At 42.3% G+C, this 18,660-nt stretch overlaps 1 protein-coding gene across 1 annotated transcript in view; it reads left to right on the top strand.

Annotated features, from left to right (window-relative positions):
• LOC145350831 (retinol dehydrogenase 13-like) overlaps nt 1-18,660 on the top strand; it is a 112,324-nt gene that overhangs the window by 53,107 nt on the left and 40,557 nt on the right. Inside the window, exon 2 of the mRNA XM_080200170.1 lies at nt 12,626-12,744. Within this exon, the coding sequence (XP_080056296.1) occupies nt 12,626-12,744 (119 nt within the window). The remainder of the gene's footprint in view (nt 1-12,625; nt 12,745-18,660) is intronic.

Genomic DNA, 18,660 nt, shown 5'->3' on the forward strand with positions numbered 1-18,660 from the left:
CTCACGCCGCAACTAAAAATTGATTATTTAGAGTCTTTTAAATTTCAGCTTCAAAGGTTCTTCAGTCAGTTTGACCATCCACGTGTTGGAATTATCTGGAGGTTTTACCAGTCCCTTGATTATAGTATGATGTGTCCACCCCTTTTCAGCAGTCCTGATTACTGTCTCAGTTGTTAGGAGTGCTTGATATGGTTCCTCCCATTCCGGTTGCAGCTTAGTTTCTTTCCATGACTTTACCAGGACCCGATCTCCTGGTTGAATTGTATGTACCGTGAAGTCGAGGGCTGGAGTCTGCGACAATAATCCTTGTTTCCTAAGGGAAGATATCGAGGAGGACAGGCCCAGTATATATTTCTTTACAAATTGATCATTCATTTCAGGAACCGGTAACTCCCCGACTGCCCCCATATAAGGTAGTCCAAATAGCATTTCATAGGGGGATAAACCCAAATCCTTTCGAGGAGCTGTACAAATACGCAAAAGTGCTTTTGGTAAGCACTTAGTCCAAGGGAGTTTCGTTTCTATTATCAGCTTAGATCCTCTGTCCACTTTAAAACATTAGGTTCTTCTTCTAACAGTTTCAAATATAGTTGTTTAGTTTTCTGTGCGTACCCTTTGATCCACAATCTACAGTATCCTACTAATCCCAAGAACCTCCTAAGTTCCTTTTTAGTCCATAGTATATTTAGATCTAGGATTCCTTGTATTCTTTCTGGATCTATTCTTCTCCTTCCCTCACTGATTAGGTGTCCAAGGTATTTAACTTCCTTCTCTACGTACTGCAGCTTTTTCTTTGACACCCTGAATCCCTGTTGTCCCAGATAATTCAATAAGCTATTTGTGGCTTCTATTACCTTTTCCTTTCCTCCTCCTGTTACTAGTAGGTCATCTACATATTGTAGTAACGTGATTTCATCAGGCTTTTTAAATCTTTCTAACACCTGCTCTAAGACTTGACCGAAAAGATTTGGGGACTCTGTGAACCCCTGTGGGAGCACTGTCCACCTGAACTGCTGTTTCTGTCCTGTGATAGGATTTTCCCACTCAAAAGCAAATAAGTCTCGACTTTCTTCCACCAGTGGGCATGTCCAAAATGCATCTTTTAGGTCCACTACACTGAACCATCCGTGATCAGGAGGAATCTTGCTTAATAAAATATAAGGATTAGGGACAATGGGGTGTCGCATCGTCACTATCTGGTTCAGGGCCCTTAGGTCCTGTACCAGGCGGTACGTTCCCTCAGGCTTCTTTACAGGCAATATAGGGGTATTATAAGGGGACATGCAGGGTTCTAACAGTCCATCTCTAACCAATCCTTCAATTACTGGCTGTAATCCTTTTTTTCCTTGCAAAGGTATAGGGTATTGCTTAACACACACCGTCTCTCCTTTTTTTTAAATTTATTTGCAGAGGAGGAGCGTCTAATCCCCCTCGGTTTCCTTCCCCTGCCCAGACTATCGGGTCTATTTGCTGTTCCTGTCCGTCTGTTAATACTGCCATGGTTACTGTTAATTGGTTCTTTTCTACTCCAATTGCCAAACCCAATTTAATTATTAAGTCTCTGCCTAATAAATTACTGCCAACTTCTGGTATGTATAAGAGTTGACCCTCTATCCGCTCAGTCTGGTATTTAAGCATAATCAGTTCAAACATGGGGACTGTAAAACCTTCCCCTTTTACCCCGATACCATTAATTTCTTATCGATTAACTTTATTCCTCTCGGTATAAAATTCAGAGAGGATCTAGTGGCCCCCGTATCCACCAGAAACACCGCATCTTCTTGTTGGGGACCCACCTGCAGATTTATCAAGGATTCCCGGTGGATCCCCGGGGGTAGGAACCCCTGACCTCCCTAGTCTTCATCCATACTCATGAGAGGGACTACCCTCTCTTTTTGTAATTCAGGGCACTGTCTTCTAAAATGTCCAACCATTCCACAGTGATAACACCCCTTTTGTTGGGTTCTTTATGTTACCCCACCTTTTAGTGCCCCACCTTTTCTACTTCCTCGTTCCTTCCTTTCAACATACTGATACCCTCGTGTCTTTCCCTCAGTTATTGGTTCCACCCTCTTCCTCACAATCTCATCTACGGCTGCTACCATTATCTTTGCCTTCTGTTTCTCTGTCTCATCTCAGTCAGCTCCTCTTTTTTTTCCTTTTCTATAAAGATTGGATTCAATCCACGGGGCATTAGGGAAATAAGGGCCTGCATCCTAATTGGTTGTGGGTTTAGGGTTGCTTCTTTTGCTATTTCATTGGCTAGCCTGTCCACGGGCATCTCCTTGATCCTTTGGAATATTAAATGTCCCAAATATAACACCTGTGCTTATCGTCTACTATAAAGAAAAACTTATCCTGTGAGTTCAAGTTCAAAGCTATATCTAATACTATAAATACTTCCTGGGACAATGATAATACCAAAATTTGGCCTTTGAACTCCAGGGCTGGAGTTTTCCCAGTGACACTAGGATCTGATGTCTTTCCCTGGTGTGAAGTATTTAAATTGGTCAATGGATTATTCACTGTTCCTCTCCTCGTTACCGGAGCAAGGTTAAAGACCTTCTCCTCAGTATTAAAGTCACCCCCAGGCGCTGTGAGTTTCATGGTCATACTGCCGGGGTAGGGAGGTGATGTCCCTCTGCAGTAGTCTTCTAACACTTGGTTTTGTTTCTCCAGTTCCCTTACTCTGAATTCTAATTCCTTAATCTTTTTTATCCCCACTCCACTTCTTAGTGGAAGTGACTACTTGTTCAATTAGTCCAGCTAACTGATGTATTAACAATACTGCTATTTTCTTTGTTTGGTTTCTCTTTTCTAACTCTCTAATCTGTGATTCTGACGTTTTAATTTTCTCCTTGTCGTCAGCCCAATATTTTTTTACCCAAGACTGAGATGTGTTCAATTAATCTGGTTTAAACCTGTTCAATTAATTCAAACTAAGAGAATTCCAATTTTCTTAGTTCTGTCCTTTTTTTTCAATCATTTCCATTGTTGATCTAGTGGGTGAAATGGATCCCACCCCTAGGTTGCTCTTATCACAGTCCGGTGATACCTATCAGGGGTGATCAGTCCCCTCCGTACCACCGCTTACACTCGTGAGCTTACACCTTTAAACTCACACTATTAAGCCGGCTTTCTTTCTTACTCACGTCTGAACATCATATCCCAGGCATCCTTCTCTAGCCTTTACACCCACTTCAAACTCCTGAGCTTTGCGTAGGGGGCTACCCCTCTTAACAACTGGTCTAGGGCTAGGTGTAAAGACAGATGCCTCCTTGTCTGTACGTGCTCAGCTCAGACCTCTCACACACACTCACACTTTTTCATCACAGATGAGCACCTACTGTACTTTGATTCACTCCCTTAAATTTGGTAATCTGTTCCGGAGCTCCAGTTGTGGCCATTCAACCGGACCCGTAAACAGATCCCAGGTTTCAGCACCAATCCTTGTAGGTAAAGATACCTCTGAGACTAATTGTGAGTCAAAGTACAGCAGTTTAATTAACTAAAGCCTGATTCAGAAAATCCAAAATAAGATTTATTTTTATCACCATTAAATATCCTCACTAAATCAAGACCCTTGCACCTTCTTACAATTCTGGTACAATAAAACAAAACATCACTTGGAGCACAGATGCACGAAGAAATACTGAAAGCATTCTAATGTGCAATCTATATGTTTAATTATTTCTACAGCTCTGCCTTTGTAACCAACACAGGCAAGTACAAAATCAAATCTACTATGTGCCTAAATGGTTATCTCTCCTCACAACTTTAAGATGCAATATAATGCCACCTTTCCCACTTGGCAGAATTCAAATCTCTGTCCGATCCCTACATAATTTAGTAAACTTAAAAACTTAAAGCAATTCACTTTGATTGGCTATATCTATTACATCACATGAGGGTCTCAATTACACAGTTACACCCTCTCTCTCTCTCTCTCTCTGTACCATACAGAGTCAGCCTGCTTGTCTCTTTTTAACCCTTTACTGATGGGAGCTCACTGGCCTCTAATAAATTTGACCATGTTTGATTCGGGTGCCTCATGTCGTGACAAATCCCTTTCTCTCTCAAACAGTCATATAGTCATGCACAATTCCAAATACATAACCACTATTAGCGTTCTCCCCGCACCTCAGTAAAAGCCCATGTCAGGGTTCCCAGTTCCACTGACATACTTCTCTCTACCTCTTTCTGCTCAGACCAATTGTAGGTCCATCCCATTCATGCTGATCCATCTATATACTTCGTGACCCATCCACAAACTCCAGTGCCTCTAGGGGCACCTCCCTTATTCGACTTTCCTCTGCTCCCTCATCACATAACCTTCCCCGCAGCCCCTAAATTAACATTATCCAGCAACTTGCATGATCAATTCCTTCCTGGGACGCCGGCTGCTTCTGTCTCACATATTTATTAAGAATCTGACAAACCCAATCCTCAACTGAACCGTACTTTGGCCAGAAGACGGACGGACTCCTGATTGGTTCCTTCACCCAAACAAAACACAATATTTCATCATTGTCGTCTTGTTTTTATCCCTAGTACAAGTACTAGTGCCCAAACCTTCCAACATCCGTCCCAAAGGACTTTCTGGAGGGATGTTCCCTGGGGCCCCACCCTTTCTCCGCGGATTCCCGGCACCTTTCCCGGGGGACTTTGTCCTACTACCCCCACGTCCCATGGTTTACCTACCACGACCCGGTCGCCAAGGCAATACTTAAAAGTCACTTTTCTTACCTTGGTCCGCAGCGTTGCCCGACCACACGACGGTGCCTATCGTTTCCCACTTACTCGTTCAGAACAACTTTCCTAGGATTCTCAACAGTCAGTGGCAGAGAAGTCCACCGATGAACACCTGGGACCATTCAATTTGGAACGGGACGCGTCTTCCCAGTTGTCACCGGCAACCTCCCTACCAGGGATGTTAGGATCCCGGACGAGCCCCCAATTGTGAGAAACACAGCTCACAGTTAAACAATTTAGTCAAGTCAAGTTCTGAAGGAGCAAGATTTTATTTGTCGTTCTTGCAAGACCGGGTGTCTAGTCAAAATAGGCACACCTTACATAAATTTGCAGCACATTTTATACTGTTTTTCAAACATTGTGATGGCTTGTATTGTGTTATTCCCCCTTATTTGGCTGTTAACCTTGTTAACTTTAAACACTGTAAATGGCTTGTATTGTGTCATTCCTTCAATTAACACTCTCTCAACTCCCATTTTGCGCTTAATCTCATCACTGCGGTTATCTGTTTCGTGTAACCTAGTTAACTGTCTGTCATGTGCCTCCCCCTTTCTGTATGCTGCTGAACTCGTCCATCACTGCTGATTGTACTGTTAGCTCTTGCAGCCTTAAAAATTACACTACTTCTCACACGAAGGATCAGCGCTCTGAAAGCTAGTGGCTCATGCTACCGAATAAACCCGTTGGACTTTAACCTGGTGTTGTGAGACTTCTTACTGTGTTTACACCAGTCCAACACCGGCATTTCTACATCACTTTAACTTAAGTCAACTGTTTCTGAAAATGCTGTGCTGGTTAAAGCAAGTACAAACAAATGACCAAATCTGGCAACTTTCTGGCATGGCTCAATCATTCACTGTCTTAAATTGCTGAGCTGAGGTACGGCATGTTTTATTTTGCTTCTAAACTTACCTCTTGCATCATCTATGCTCTTTTGAGCAGCATTGATAGCAAAAATGTACTTGAGTATTTTCTCACTGCAGATGTTAGACAAACTGGGCCCCAATTCCTAACTCTGTTTAAAACACCCTGACATTTGCAATTTTCTAAAATAGAAATCCTGGAGTTTTGACATTACTAAACTATTAGCAGAGCTAGAATCTTTTCAGTAAGGATGTTCAATTAATTTTTTCACACAATGCTTCTTAGATATTTAATGCCTGAACTTCATAACACAGGATTTTTTTTGTTTCCATTGTCTTCCTCCCTTAAATATGCAGTCTTATTCTGCTAGAAAGAAGGATTTGATCCAAGTTATGAATTCCATTAGTTGCACGAAGAGGAAGTGTGTTTGAGGCACCTTGGACAATTCCACTGAGGCTGTCAAACAGTATCTGCAAGGGGAAGTCAGAACTTGACAACTGGTATAAGTTAGGATCTGAGCTTGGCATTTTAGCCAAAAGTTTTGATTGTGGTCCTTCAACTGACCCTTGTCAATCTTTTCTTCCTCATCTTAAAATTACTTTTTTGATCGGAATTGCCATCCCTATGGAAAGGGAGAAGACCAGAAGGCAGAACGTTTGCCAATTTTTAAATTTCTCTTTATGAACGCATTCAGTATTGCAGGAACGTGGCTAAATGAACATTTGAGGCCTTCAGTAACATGCTTGGAACATGAGCTTAGATGTACTAATTTGGAATTGGGAATATAGCCAAGCTTTTGTCACCCTCCTCTTGCCTTCACATGTTTGCACTTTTCCAGCACCGGAAGTCATAAATATAAAGTACGATTTAAAATGCATGGAGATGGCAGATGAATTTGCTCTTGAAAGGCTCCAAAAAACCCATTAAAGGTTGGTGCCAGAACAATAAATGAATGAAAAGTCACCCCATATGTGTGAGAGAGACAAAAATCTGTGAGGAGTTGCACCTCCACTCCCATTCTGTCTCCCCCATGCTCACTGCCCCAGTTCCTCCAGTCCCAGCTCCCCACCCTTGACACTCTTCCAGATCGAATCAATGATTGGAGCTGCAAGGTTGGGGGTGGGGGGGAACCTGTAACTTAAGCAGTTATTCTGGGTGATACCGCTGCCACTAAGACGAAACCTGAGCGAGGACAAGGGGATAGCAACAAGTGGGAGGCCTCGCTCAGCGATACTCATCCAAGGTCAGTGGTCATGGGGCCCCAAATTGAAGATGGGATCTGGCTTTCTGTGGACAGGCCAAAGCTGGGGTTGTCAGTGGGGGGAGAAGCAACGACAGGGGGAATGTCCAAGATGATGGAAAAACAATGGGCTTTCACCTGAATTAGTTCAACTGTCTGACTCTCAAATTCTTTGAAAGATGCCAACACCTTGGTCTGCAGACACTCAAGGGGACGATTAATTTTGACCCTCGAAGCAGTGTGGAGCAGAAGTATAGCCTTTGCATATGGAAATAGGAGTCTTTAGAAACTTGTTTACATCACATGGAGGGCAACACCGAGTTGTTCACATTATGGGCTATTTCAAGGAATTTGTGGCTGCCTGGTGAATCAATGGTGATGCTGTTGCTAATGAATTTTTGTCTGGATGTTTTTGCTTTTATGTCTTGTATTTTTGTAATTTATTGTAAAACTTGAATTAATTCAGCCTCTGGCTGTCACAGCAGTTAACTTTTTAATAAATCATTAATAATAGTTTGCAGCAAGGTGTGAAGAAATGGATAAATATTCAAAGGGGATAAAATTTTCAAAATGATAGAAAAAGTGGGGAAATAATTTGATAGCTCTCCGAGCAAGTACAGACGTGATGAGGTGAATGGTCTTCTTGTGTGCCATGACATTCTATGGTTTCAGGCAGCCAGCATGCCTCTTTTTTTTTGGACCCCCCCCCCCCACTATATTTGTGGACAATGTTCTATGTCCATTGTAAAAACAAAGGCATGAGGGGAGGTAATCCTAGTGAATAATCATATCTAGAAAGTGGAAAGAGCCACACAAGTAGTATGTGTAACTCGGGTGTTTCTGTGCTGACAGGTTCCAATCTAGGTTTCGTTGAAGTACAGATGAGGAGTTGCATTTTTTTGGAAAAATAAATCACAGAACTATGTATTAAACCATTCATTATCTGATTGGAGCTGCAGAATTAATTTGTGTTTTCCTGCTGTTGAACCTGTAGAAATCAGTAACCTGATGTGTTTGTCAGTGCTCACTTTAAACATCAATGTTGATGGGAAAGAAATTTAAAATTGATAGAACAAAACCAAGGAATGTTGGAGAGTGCTAATTGCTTCGCTCATGACTGATCTGCTCTTGAGGCCAAGACCAGGGCAGCTATGAGCAGACTCAAGGGACTGAATGGCCGACTCCTCTGAATTTATATGTTCATATGCTTGTAATTAATTTTTAAAAGGGGGTGCAGATGTAAGATTCATTCCCAATTAAGTTACCTTGTGCCAAGTAGATTCCAAGTTAAAAGATTTAATAATACACAACATGTGTATAATCTTTGGTATTTGTTCTGAGGGAACTGGAAAAAAAACACCTACAGAAGGTAGCGTTACTAATTATATGGGAGACAAAGATTGTTGAAGACAAATGTCTTGCAGTCAAAAACAGGGGAATTTGTAATGGGGAACAAAGAAATGGCTGACCAACTGAATACGTACTTTGGCTCTGTCTTCACAAAGGAAGACACAAATAATATACCAGAAATGTTGGGGAACACGGTTTAGTGAGAGAGGAAATGAAGGAGATCGGTATTAGTAGAGAAATGGTGTTGGAAAAACTGATGAGATTGAAAGCCAATAAATCCCCAGGGCTTGATAATTTACATCCCAGTGTACTTAAGGAGAAGCGGATGCATTGGTGATCATCTTCCAAGGTTGTGTAAACACTGGAACACTTCTACAGATTGGAGGGTAGCTGATGTAACCCCACTATTTAAAAAGGGAGGTAGAGAGGAAACAGGGAATTTTATAGACGAGTAACCCTGACATTAATGGTGGGGAAAATTCAAGAATCTATTATCAAAGATTTTCTAGCAAAACATTTGAGAAAACAGTGGCAGGATTGGACAGAGTCAGCATGGAATTATGAAACAGAAGTCGTGTTTGACGCTGGAACTCTTTGAGAATGTAACTTGTAGGTTGATGAGGGGGATATGTTTATTTGAACTTTCAGAAGGTTTTCGGCAAAATCCCACGTAAGAAATTAGCATGTAAAATTGAAGCACATGAGACTGGGGGTCATGTATTGAGATGGATAGAAAACCCATTGGCATACAGGATCTGTTTTGAAATGGCAGACAGTAACTAATGCATTACTGCAAGGATCAGTGCTGGGACCCAGCTATTCACAATATGTGTGATTTGGACAAGTTGAGTGAGTGGGAAAATGATTGGCAGATGCAGTATAATTTGGATAAATGTAAGGTTATCCAATTTGATAGCAAAAATAGGCAGAATATTAGCTGAATGGCTATAAATTAAGAGAGCAGAATGTGCAACGGGACCTGGGTGTTTTCATACACCATGTGGTGAAAGTAAGTTTACAAATGCAGCAGGCAGTAAAAAAAGCAAATGACATGTTAGCTTTAGCAAGAGGCTACCTTGATGCAATCATATATGGCCTTGGTGAGGCCACACCTGGAATACCGTGTGCAGTTTTGGTCTCCTTATCTGAGGAAGGGTGTTCTTGCTCTAGAGGGAGTGCAGGGAAAGTTTACCAAACTGATTCCTGGGATGGCAGGACTGATGTGTAAGGGGAGATTGAATCAGCTAGGAATATCTTTGCTGGAGTTCAGAAGAATGAGGGGGAAATCTCATAGAAACCTCTAAAATTCTATTAGGACTAGACAGGGTAAATGCAAGAAGGATATTCCCAATGGTGGGAGTGTCCAGAACCAGGGTTTACAGTCTGAAGATACAGAATAGACAGTTTAGGACAGAGATGAGGAGAAATTTCTTCACCCAGACAGTGGTCAACCTATGGAATTCACTACCACAAAAAGTAGTTGAGGCAACAATATTGTATGTTTTCAAGAGGCAGTTAGATATGGCATTTGAAGCGGAGGGGATCAAAGGATATGGGAGGGAGGGGGCGGGGGAAGATAGGATCAGGCTATTGAGGCAGATAATCAGCCATAATCGTAATGAATGGCAGGTCAGGGTAGAGGGTCCATACGGCCACCGCTGCCATCTCCTACTTTTTATGTTTCTTTGTGGTTGCATCATTCATAAAGGATTTGATTTATTATTGTCACATGTATTAACATACAGTGAAAAATATTGTTTATGTGCTATACAGACAAAACATACCGTTCAGAGAAGGAAACGAGAGTGCAGAATGTAGTGTTACATTCATAGCTAGGTTGTAGAGAAAGATCAACTTAATGCAAGGTAAGTCCTTTCAAAGGTCTGATAGCAGCAGGGAAGATACTGTTCTTGAGTCGTTGGTACGTGACCTCAGACTTTTGTATCTTTTTCCTGAAGGTGGAAGGGAGAACGTCTGAGGTGCGTCGGGTCCTTAATTATGCTGGCCTCTTTGCCGAAGCAGTGGGAAGTGTAGACAGAGTCAATAGTTGGGAGGCTGGTTTGCGTGATGAATTGGGCTAAATTCACGACCTTTTGTAGTGCCTTGCAGTCTTGGTCAGAGCAGGAGCCGTAGAAAGCTGTGAGGTTTCTATGGTGCATCTGTAAAAGTTGGTGAAAGTCATAGCTGACATATCAAATTTCCTTAGTCTTCTGAAAAAGTAGAGGTGTTGGTGGGCTTTATTAATTATAATGTTGGGTGGGGGGGGAGGTGGGCAAGCAGGACAGGTTGTTGGTGATCTGGACACCTAAAAACTTGAAGCTCTCGACCCTTTCTACTTTGCCCCCGTTGATGTAGAAAGGGACGTGTTCTCGTTTACACTTCCTGAAGGCAATGACAATCTCCTTCGTTTTGTTGACATTGAGGGAGAGATTATTGTTACTGCGCCAGTTCACCAGATTCTCTATCTTATTCCTGTACTCTGTCTCGTCATTGTTTGAGATCTGACCCACTACGGTGGTGTCGTCAGCAAACTTGAAAATCAAATTGGAGGGGAATTTGCCCACACAATCATAGTTAATGAGAATGAAAACATAGCCTGTGAAAATCAAAGTAACCTTTCAGAAAATCTCAAGAAGAGACCTTGAGTTTTGAGCCCTGGTGAAAACTCTGCTCTAACTTACTACCCTTCTTATGCAGAGGCGTTGGGTCAGTAATGGCAATCAGTTACCCTGACTGAGGTTAGCTACGGTGGCTCATAATTAAAATCGAACTTGGGAACTTCTGACCTGTTTTGCTAGTTACTATGCTGGGCTATACTTTCATCCGCTAAGCCATTGGGGAATCGTATTGAAAACTTTTTAAAGGGCCACTCTATGTGATGCAGTGGAAATAATAAGATACCTGGTTGACTTGACAGGGAAAATTGTCGGGAAATGTGGTTCTTCAGTTATGCCTGCTGTTGGGCACTGAGAAGAGTACGGGGAAATCAGTCAGGGCAGCTGATTGCCATTACTGCAGCCACCCACTAACTCTATCAAAACAGGATTATTAATAATCCTCACACTGATGTGTAAAAAAAATCTTCAAATCATTAAAACACCTTGAACTGAAATGTACCTCAAATTTAATTTTCTCAATATGCTTTATTTTGCACTGATCCCTTAGACTCAGTTTTGATAGAATTAGGGGGTGACTGCAGGTAGCCTCGCAGCTTCAATTTCCCCCTACTCTTCTCAGTGCCCAACAGTAGGCATTACTGAAGAACCACACTTTCCTGACAATTTTCCCTGTCAAGTCAACCAGGTATCTTCTTATTTCCACTGCATCAGGATTATTAGGTCTGGGTAATGGAGTTCTTCCCAGTTCATGCACCGGAGTCAGCTGTGGATAAGGGAACTTGGTATCAACGTAAGACAATTGAACTTAACCCACTTCAGGCACTAGGGTCTGCACTAAGTCATGGAACATTCCCATTTCAGGTGCACAGCTGGATGCAAAATTTATTCTACACTATCCAAACAGCTTGCTTCAGTCCCATTGAATCTATTTCAGGCATTTCCAATTGCAACTACTACATTGTCCCGGACACAGGAATAATGTTTGTCCTTAAAATACATCACCAAAAGCAGATAATTTGATTGTTAACACATTGCTACAAGTCTGCAAATTGTTTTTCAGAACTTAAATAGATGTATTTTACAGGAACAGGAAGCTGTGCACACTTCTCTTACGTTGTCAAGCGTGTGCCTGTATGTTATAAAAGTCAGTACAAAAACAGAAAATGCTGGAAAATCTCAACAGGTTTGACAGCATCTGTGGAGCGAGAACAAAGCTCATGTTTCAAGTCTGGGTGACTCTTCAAAGAGCAGATGCTGTCATACTTGTTGAGATTTTCCAGCATTTTTATATTTTTGTATTGGATTCCAGCATCTGCAGTATGTTATAAAAGTCAGCTGTGGCTCGCCGGTAGGACTTTTACCTCTGAATCTTTCTGGGTTTGAGTCCCACTCCCAACCTTGAGCAAAAGAATAGTGTTGACACTCCGGTGCAGAACTGAGGGAATGCTGCACTTTTGGAGGTGCCATGGATGAGAGGTAAACCTGTGTGCCATCTACTCTCTCAGATGGGTGTAAAAGATTCCAAGGCACTATGTAAAGAAGATCAGAGAAGTTGTCCTGGACACAGGAATAATGTTTGTCCTTAAAATACATAACTGCAGCCATTTGTGCACAAACTTCCACAACAGCAATGTATTAACAATCAAATTATCTGCTTTTGGTTATGTTTCCTCCAGTACAGCAGCGACTACACTTCAAATGGTGAAAAGCATTTTAGATATCCTGTGGAGATGAAAAGTGTTTATAAATGCAAGTTTTTTTTCTCATTCACTAGTTCTGTATAATTTCATTTACTTTTTAGAGACTATGTGACTGGTGGAACTTGTCCAAGTAAAGCAACTATGTCGGGAAAAACTATAATCATAACAGGAGCAAACACTGGTATTGGAAAAGAAACTGCTCGCGAACTGGCCAGAAGAGGTAAAGTCAGAGGGCAGGGAAGGAATCCTTGAATCACTGTCAATACCATTGTCCTGAATGGCTATCTGCAATGTCATTGTTAAGATGACTTATTAATCAATAGCCTATAGTCAAACTTGTACAATTTGACATGCAAATGTTTTCAGTCTGAATCCTCAATATTAACAGAAATGCATAGAAGTTACAACACAGACGACATATTTGGCCCAGATAGACTGTGTAAAAATTTTGTGGATGTCGGAAATCTTAAATAAAAACAGACTGCTATAAATACTCAGGTCTGGCAGTGACGGTGAGTTAACATATTGCATCAAATGTGACTCCCCTTCGAACCCACTTTGTTCCCATATCTTTTTTCCCTTTTGTTCCTCCATTCATCTATCCAATTGAATGTTGGTGTCTCTGTCTCAACCACTAATCTATGAAGTAAATGCCACAGCCTCGTAACTCATTATGTAAAGATGTTTCTCCTGCCCTTTGTTTTAAAACCCCTTACATTTACTTTTGCAATTTATTGCCCTCATTTTCGACCCAACAACAACTAGAAACCATTGATTCCTACCCACAAAAGTGAAATGCTGTGGTGCTGGAAATCTGCAATAGAAACAGAAAATGTTGGAAATATCCAGCAGGTCTGGCAGTATCTGTGGAGAGAGAACAAAATTAATGGACTGAATTTTACCGATAACAGAGAAGTCCCACAACTGGGGCTAGAAGATGGATGCAACTTTGATCAGCAAGTGGTGGGTCCTGAGAGGCTTATTGATTTTTGACGACTAGTTAGGAGGCCACTGACTGGGATTGCTATCCAATCAAGGGCAGCGGCCTGCTCTTGAGCTCCCGATCCAAACTGAATGCTAACAACTTGGCAGCATCACAGCTAATGGTGACTCCTGTTTTGGCTGTGTCACCAGGGAAGGGATGCCTCCAAAAAAAAAACACTTTCAAAGACAGCTGGATTGGGTTGAGTTGGGGAACAGAGATAAAGTGATAGTTGGGGATCACTAAGTGTTGAGGCCAACGTTGCACTGTTACTGCAAAGGCAGCCATTACTCTAGGAGACCCCTTCGTGAGCCATGGGGTGTCAGTAAAATAGGACCATGCACAATCCCACTGGAAGGCCTCTAGGTTTCACCCAGTGTTATAGGGTCATAGAGATATAAGCACAGAAACAGGCTCTTCGGTCTAACTCATTCATGCTGACCAGGTTTCCTAAACTGATCTAATCCCATATGCCTGCATTTGGCCCACATCCCTCAATCTTTCCCATCCATGTACCTGTCCAAATGTATTTTAAATGTTAATTGTACCCACCTCTACCATCTTGGGCAGTTCATTCCATATATGCACCAACTTATGTGTGAAAATATTGCCCCTGGGGTCCCTTCTAGATCTTCCCACTCTCACTTAAACCTATGCTCTCCAGTTTTGGACACCACAGCCCTGGTGAAAAGACTTTGGCTGTCACCTTATCTATGCCTCTCATAATTTTGTAACCTTTATAAGGTAACCCCTCATCCTTCTGCAATCCAGGGAAAAAAGTCCCAGCGTAACCAGTATCCCCTTATAACTCAGATCTTCCAGCCCCAGTAACATCCTAGTAAATCTTTTTTTCACTGTTTTATAACATCCTTTCTACAGCAGGTGACAAAATTGTACACAGTACTCCCAAATGTGGCCTTACAGTGGTCTTGTACAGTTATAACAATGTCCCAACTCCTGTACTCATTGTTCTGACTGATGAAGGCAAGTATGCCAAACACTGCCTTCACCACCTTGTCTACCGTGTGACACGACTTTTTCAAGAAACTATGTACCTGTACCCCTAGGACTCTGTTCAACGACAGTTACTGTAAACTTTGTAAATCCTGCCCTGGTTTGTCTTACCAAAATGCAACACTTCACATTTATCTGAATTAAACCCTTTCTGCCATACTTCAGCCCACTGGCCCAGTTGATCAAGATCCCGTTGTAGCCTTAGATAATCTTCTGCACCATCATCTGCAACTTGCTAACCATGCCTCCTATATTCTCATCCAAATCGTGTATATAAATGATAAACAGTGGACCCAGCAGCAATCCTGGTGTCACACCACTGGTCACAGGTCTCCAGTCTGAAAAACAACCCTCTACCACCACCCTCGGTTTCCTACCAACAAGCCAATTTGGTATCCAATTGGCTAGTTCTCCCTGGGCCCTTCTGGAAGGGCAACAGACCTGCCCATGCAGGTAAAATGCTCATTGTCGTTGGAACTAGCCTTAACTGGCTACTCGATTGGCCTTCCAGCAGGCATTCAGGCTACCAACTTTCCCTGCTGCTGGTAAAATGCCACAATGTGAAGATATCAGGCTCCTCTTGCTTTTTGACAGCCGTTGCACTCCGAAAGAGCTCAGAAAATCCAGCTCAACATTTCAGATCATTGACTGTTTGTCAGAACTGCTCTGATCCAGGTTACTGATCTGAAACACTAATTCCTTTTTCCTCTCCTCATAGATGCTGCCAGGCCTGCTGAGAACTTTCAGCATTTCACGGTCCTCTTTTGTGTTTCCCAATTTTCTGCATTTGCAACACCCAATGTATTCCAATCATAAGAAGTTGATTTTGAACAAATTGGAAGCAAGGTGTCAAGTTATTAATTATTTTAACACGAGACACTGGTATTTCAGGAAGACGGGGAAGTAGTAGGTGAGACTAAAACCAGCTGAAGAATACGCAAGACTGAGTATGGGGCAGTCTTGTCAATTTTCATGACAGAATCTCATCTACTTGCTTTCCATCTAGCAGCTAAACAAATCGATAGCCTGGCCAGCAGGCAGGAAACCAGAGCTGGGCATGTTTGGGAATGGTCTCCAGTGGAAGAAATTGGCATTTGGAAGGAGAAGGGATGTCAGCAATTGGGAGGGAAGGAAAGTTCAGCCAATTGAGGGGTTGACCTCCAGTGTGCTATCTGGTTGGGTGTAGCGAAGTCGCAGTCAGGTGAGCTGTTGGCGTTGAGGGAAGGGGGCTGGAGATCAGGGCTGGGGAGGCTGAAGATTCCCTTGAGGGAATATAGGTTGTGTTCTCTTGCACCTCTGAAAAAGTCACTGACTTTAGGGAATCACCAGTGCTCTCCGCCATTTAACTGCAAAGTTTCCTAATCCCAGGATGGCAACGCAGCAAAAGGTGATTTCAAATCAGTTTTCCAATTGCACTATAGAAGTCCAATTTAACAATGCTTCTCCATGGGCTCAACATCTACCACTCTAAAATTACTGATGGGAGTTTTCATTGGAGTCAGGCTCCATAATTAATTTCCTATCCTCAACCTTTCCTGCCCCATCACGGGAGTTTAATTTCAAGGCTGGAGTTTGCAACAATCAAAAGCTTTTGATTTTGCCATGTCTTGTTCACTTGATATGCAATAAGATTTCAGACATTGCTTGAAATAAGAGTAGATGGATTGATTGATTGATTATCTTCTACCCCTGGGGATGCTAACTTTACATTTTCAAAATAATCTGTGAAAGTTAATATACCTGTCAAGATAATCCCCTTTGGGAAGAATGAGATAAATTAATGCTTTACAAGGAATAACAGCAAAGATAATAATTGGACTATGCTTCAGATGCAAGGAAATTCGCAGCTGTAAAACCTCACAGAACTGGTATTTTGACTGGTCTCTTATTTTCAGTGTTTAATCATGTAACCTGATAGCAGTCGTTATTACAGTTACTTGCAAAAAATCTTATTCAATAAAAAAAGTTGTAGGCTCACTTCCATCTGATCATACATTGTGCTGCAATCCTTTTAATTTAACAAATGATATGGTTTTAAAAGTAGCCAACATGACATTTTAATTGATATCTGTTAACAATGAGATGTCAAAGCCAAAAGTGAATAAATATGACTCTAATGCTGTATTTGGACCTGTTACTAGTTTATTGTATCATTGAGTGGTCAAATGCGGATTGCCCATATTATTTCTAAACAAGTAAATTCCTGTTATTATCTGAGGTGATAACAAACAACGGGCATTGGGGGAGAAGAACTTGTGGTCAATAGTAAGTCAGCACACATTCTTTAAGTGAGTAGCTCAAAATCAAATTGATAGTGAATGTGGCACCACCGTTTAAAAAGGGTAGTAGGGATAACCCTGGTAATTATAGGCTGGTGAGTTTGACGTCAGTGGTAGGAAAGTTGTTGAAAAAAGTTCTTAGGGATAGGATGTATATGCATTTGGAGCATTGCGATCTGATTAGGGATATGCAGCATGGCTTTGTTAAGGGGAGGTCTTGCCTTACGAATCTGGTAGAATTTTTTGAGGAGGTGACAAAAACGGTCGATGAAGGACGAGCCGTTGATGTCGTCTGTATGGATTTCAGTAAGGCGTTTGACAAAGTCCCTCATGGTAGATTGATTGAAAAGGTCAAGGCTCATGGGATACAGGGACCGGTATCTAGATGGATTGAAAACTGGCTAGGTAACAAGAGACAGAGAGTAGTAGTGGAAGGGTCCTTTTCTAGCTGGAGGTCTGTCACCAGTGGTGTGCCACAGGGCTCAGTGCTGGGACCTCTTCTATTCGTAATATATATAAATGACCTGGAAGAGGGCGTACGTGGTGTGATCAGCAAGTTTGCAGATGACACAAAGATGGCAGCATTGGCGGACAGTGAGGAGGAGTGTCAGGCAACACAGCAGGATATAGATAGGCTGGTATATTGGGCAGATAAATGGCAGATGGAATTTAATCCTGATAAATGCGAGGTGATGCATTTTGGAAGGAATAATGTAGAGGGGAGTTGCATGATAAAAGGTAGACCTATTAAGAGTATAGAAATGCAGAGGGACCTGGGAGTGCAAGTGCACAAGTCTTTGAAGGTGGCAACACAGGTGGAGAAGGTTGCGAAGAAAGCTTATGGTATGTTAGCCTTTATAGGAAGGGGTATAGAGTACAAGAGCTGGCGTCTAATGCTGCAGTTGTACAGAACGTTGGTTAGACCGCATTTGGAGTACTGTGTCCAGTTCTGGTCACCTTACTACCGGAAGGACGTGGAGACCCTGGAGAGAGTGCAGAGGAGGTTTACCAGGATGCTGCCTGGTATGGAAGGACTGGGTTATGAGGAAAGATTGGGTAAATTGGGGCTGCCTTCCTTAGAAAGACGGAGATTGAGGGGGGATCTAATAGAGGTGTATAAGATAATGAAGGGTATAGATAGAGGAAACAGTGGCAGGCATTTTCCTAGATTGAAGACAAATATCACGAGGGGCCAAGGGCTTAAGGTGAGGGGGGAGAGGTATAGTTTGGATGCTAGAGGGAGGTTTTTCACACAGAGGGTCGTGGGGGTATGGAATGCACTGCCAAGTAAGGTGGTGGAGGCAGGCATGCTGGACTTGTTTAAGGTTTACTTAGATAGACACGAGCGAAATAGGGATGGAGGGTTATAGGAGACTGTTTTAAATAAGGATCAGAGCCTCAGGACGTTCCTGGAAATCAACTGTTATGTGTTGATGTTTTTCTCTTTTACTTCGCAGGTGCATCGGTCCACCTTGTTATCTAACGAGGGGCATACACACGGTGGGTCGTGCGTGGGCTGCTCTGGGATCTTTCAAGAGTAGCCTGGTACTTCACGTCGTTTGTGTACGCTTAAAACTGGACCAGCAGATGGGCACACCACGACAGCTCCGTGACTATCACTGTTTGCTGTGCAGATACATGGATTTGGGCCAGTGTCTGTGGGAGTTTGCACATTCTCCCTGTGGTTGCATGGGTTTCCTCTGGGTGCTCCGGTTTCCTCCCACACTCCAAAGATGTGCTCTTAGGCTGATTGGTGTAACAAATTGCCCCTAAATTATTCTCCCCTTAATCTGGTTTCCAATGGGGGTACCATAAGCATAGACAATGGTCAAGGGTGGAGGAGGAAAAACACATTGTTAAG

Source organism: Carcharhinus amblyrhynchos, chromosome 12 (assembly GCF_965287045.1).
Source record: "Carcharhinus amblyrhynchos chromosome 12, sCarAmb.v2.hapA, whole genome shotgun sequence".
Classification (NCBI taxonomy): domain Eukaryota; kingdom Metazoa; phylum Chordata; class Chondrichthyes; order Carcharhiniformes; family Carcharhinidae; genus Carcharhinus; species Carcharhinus amblyrhynchos.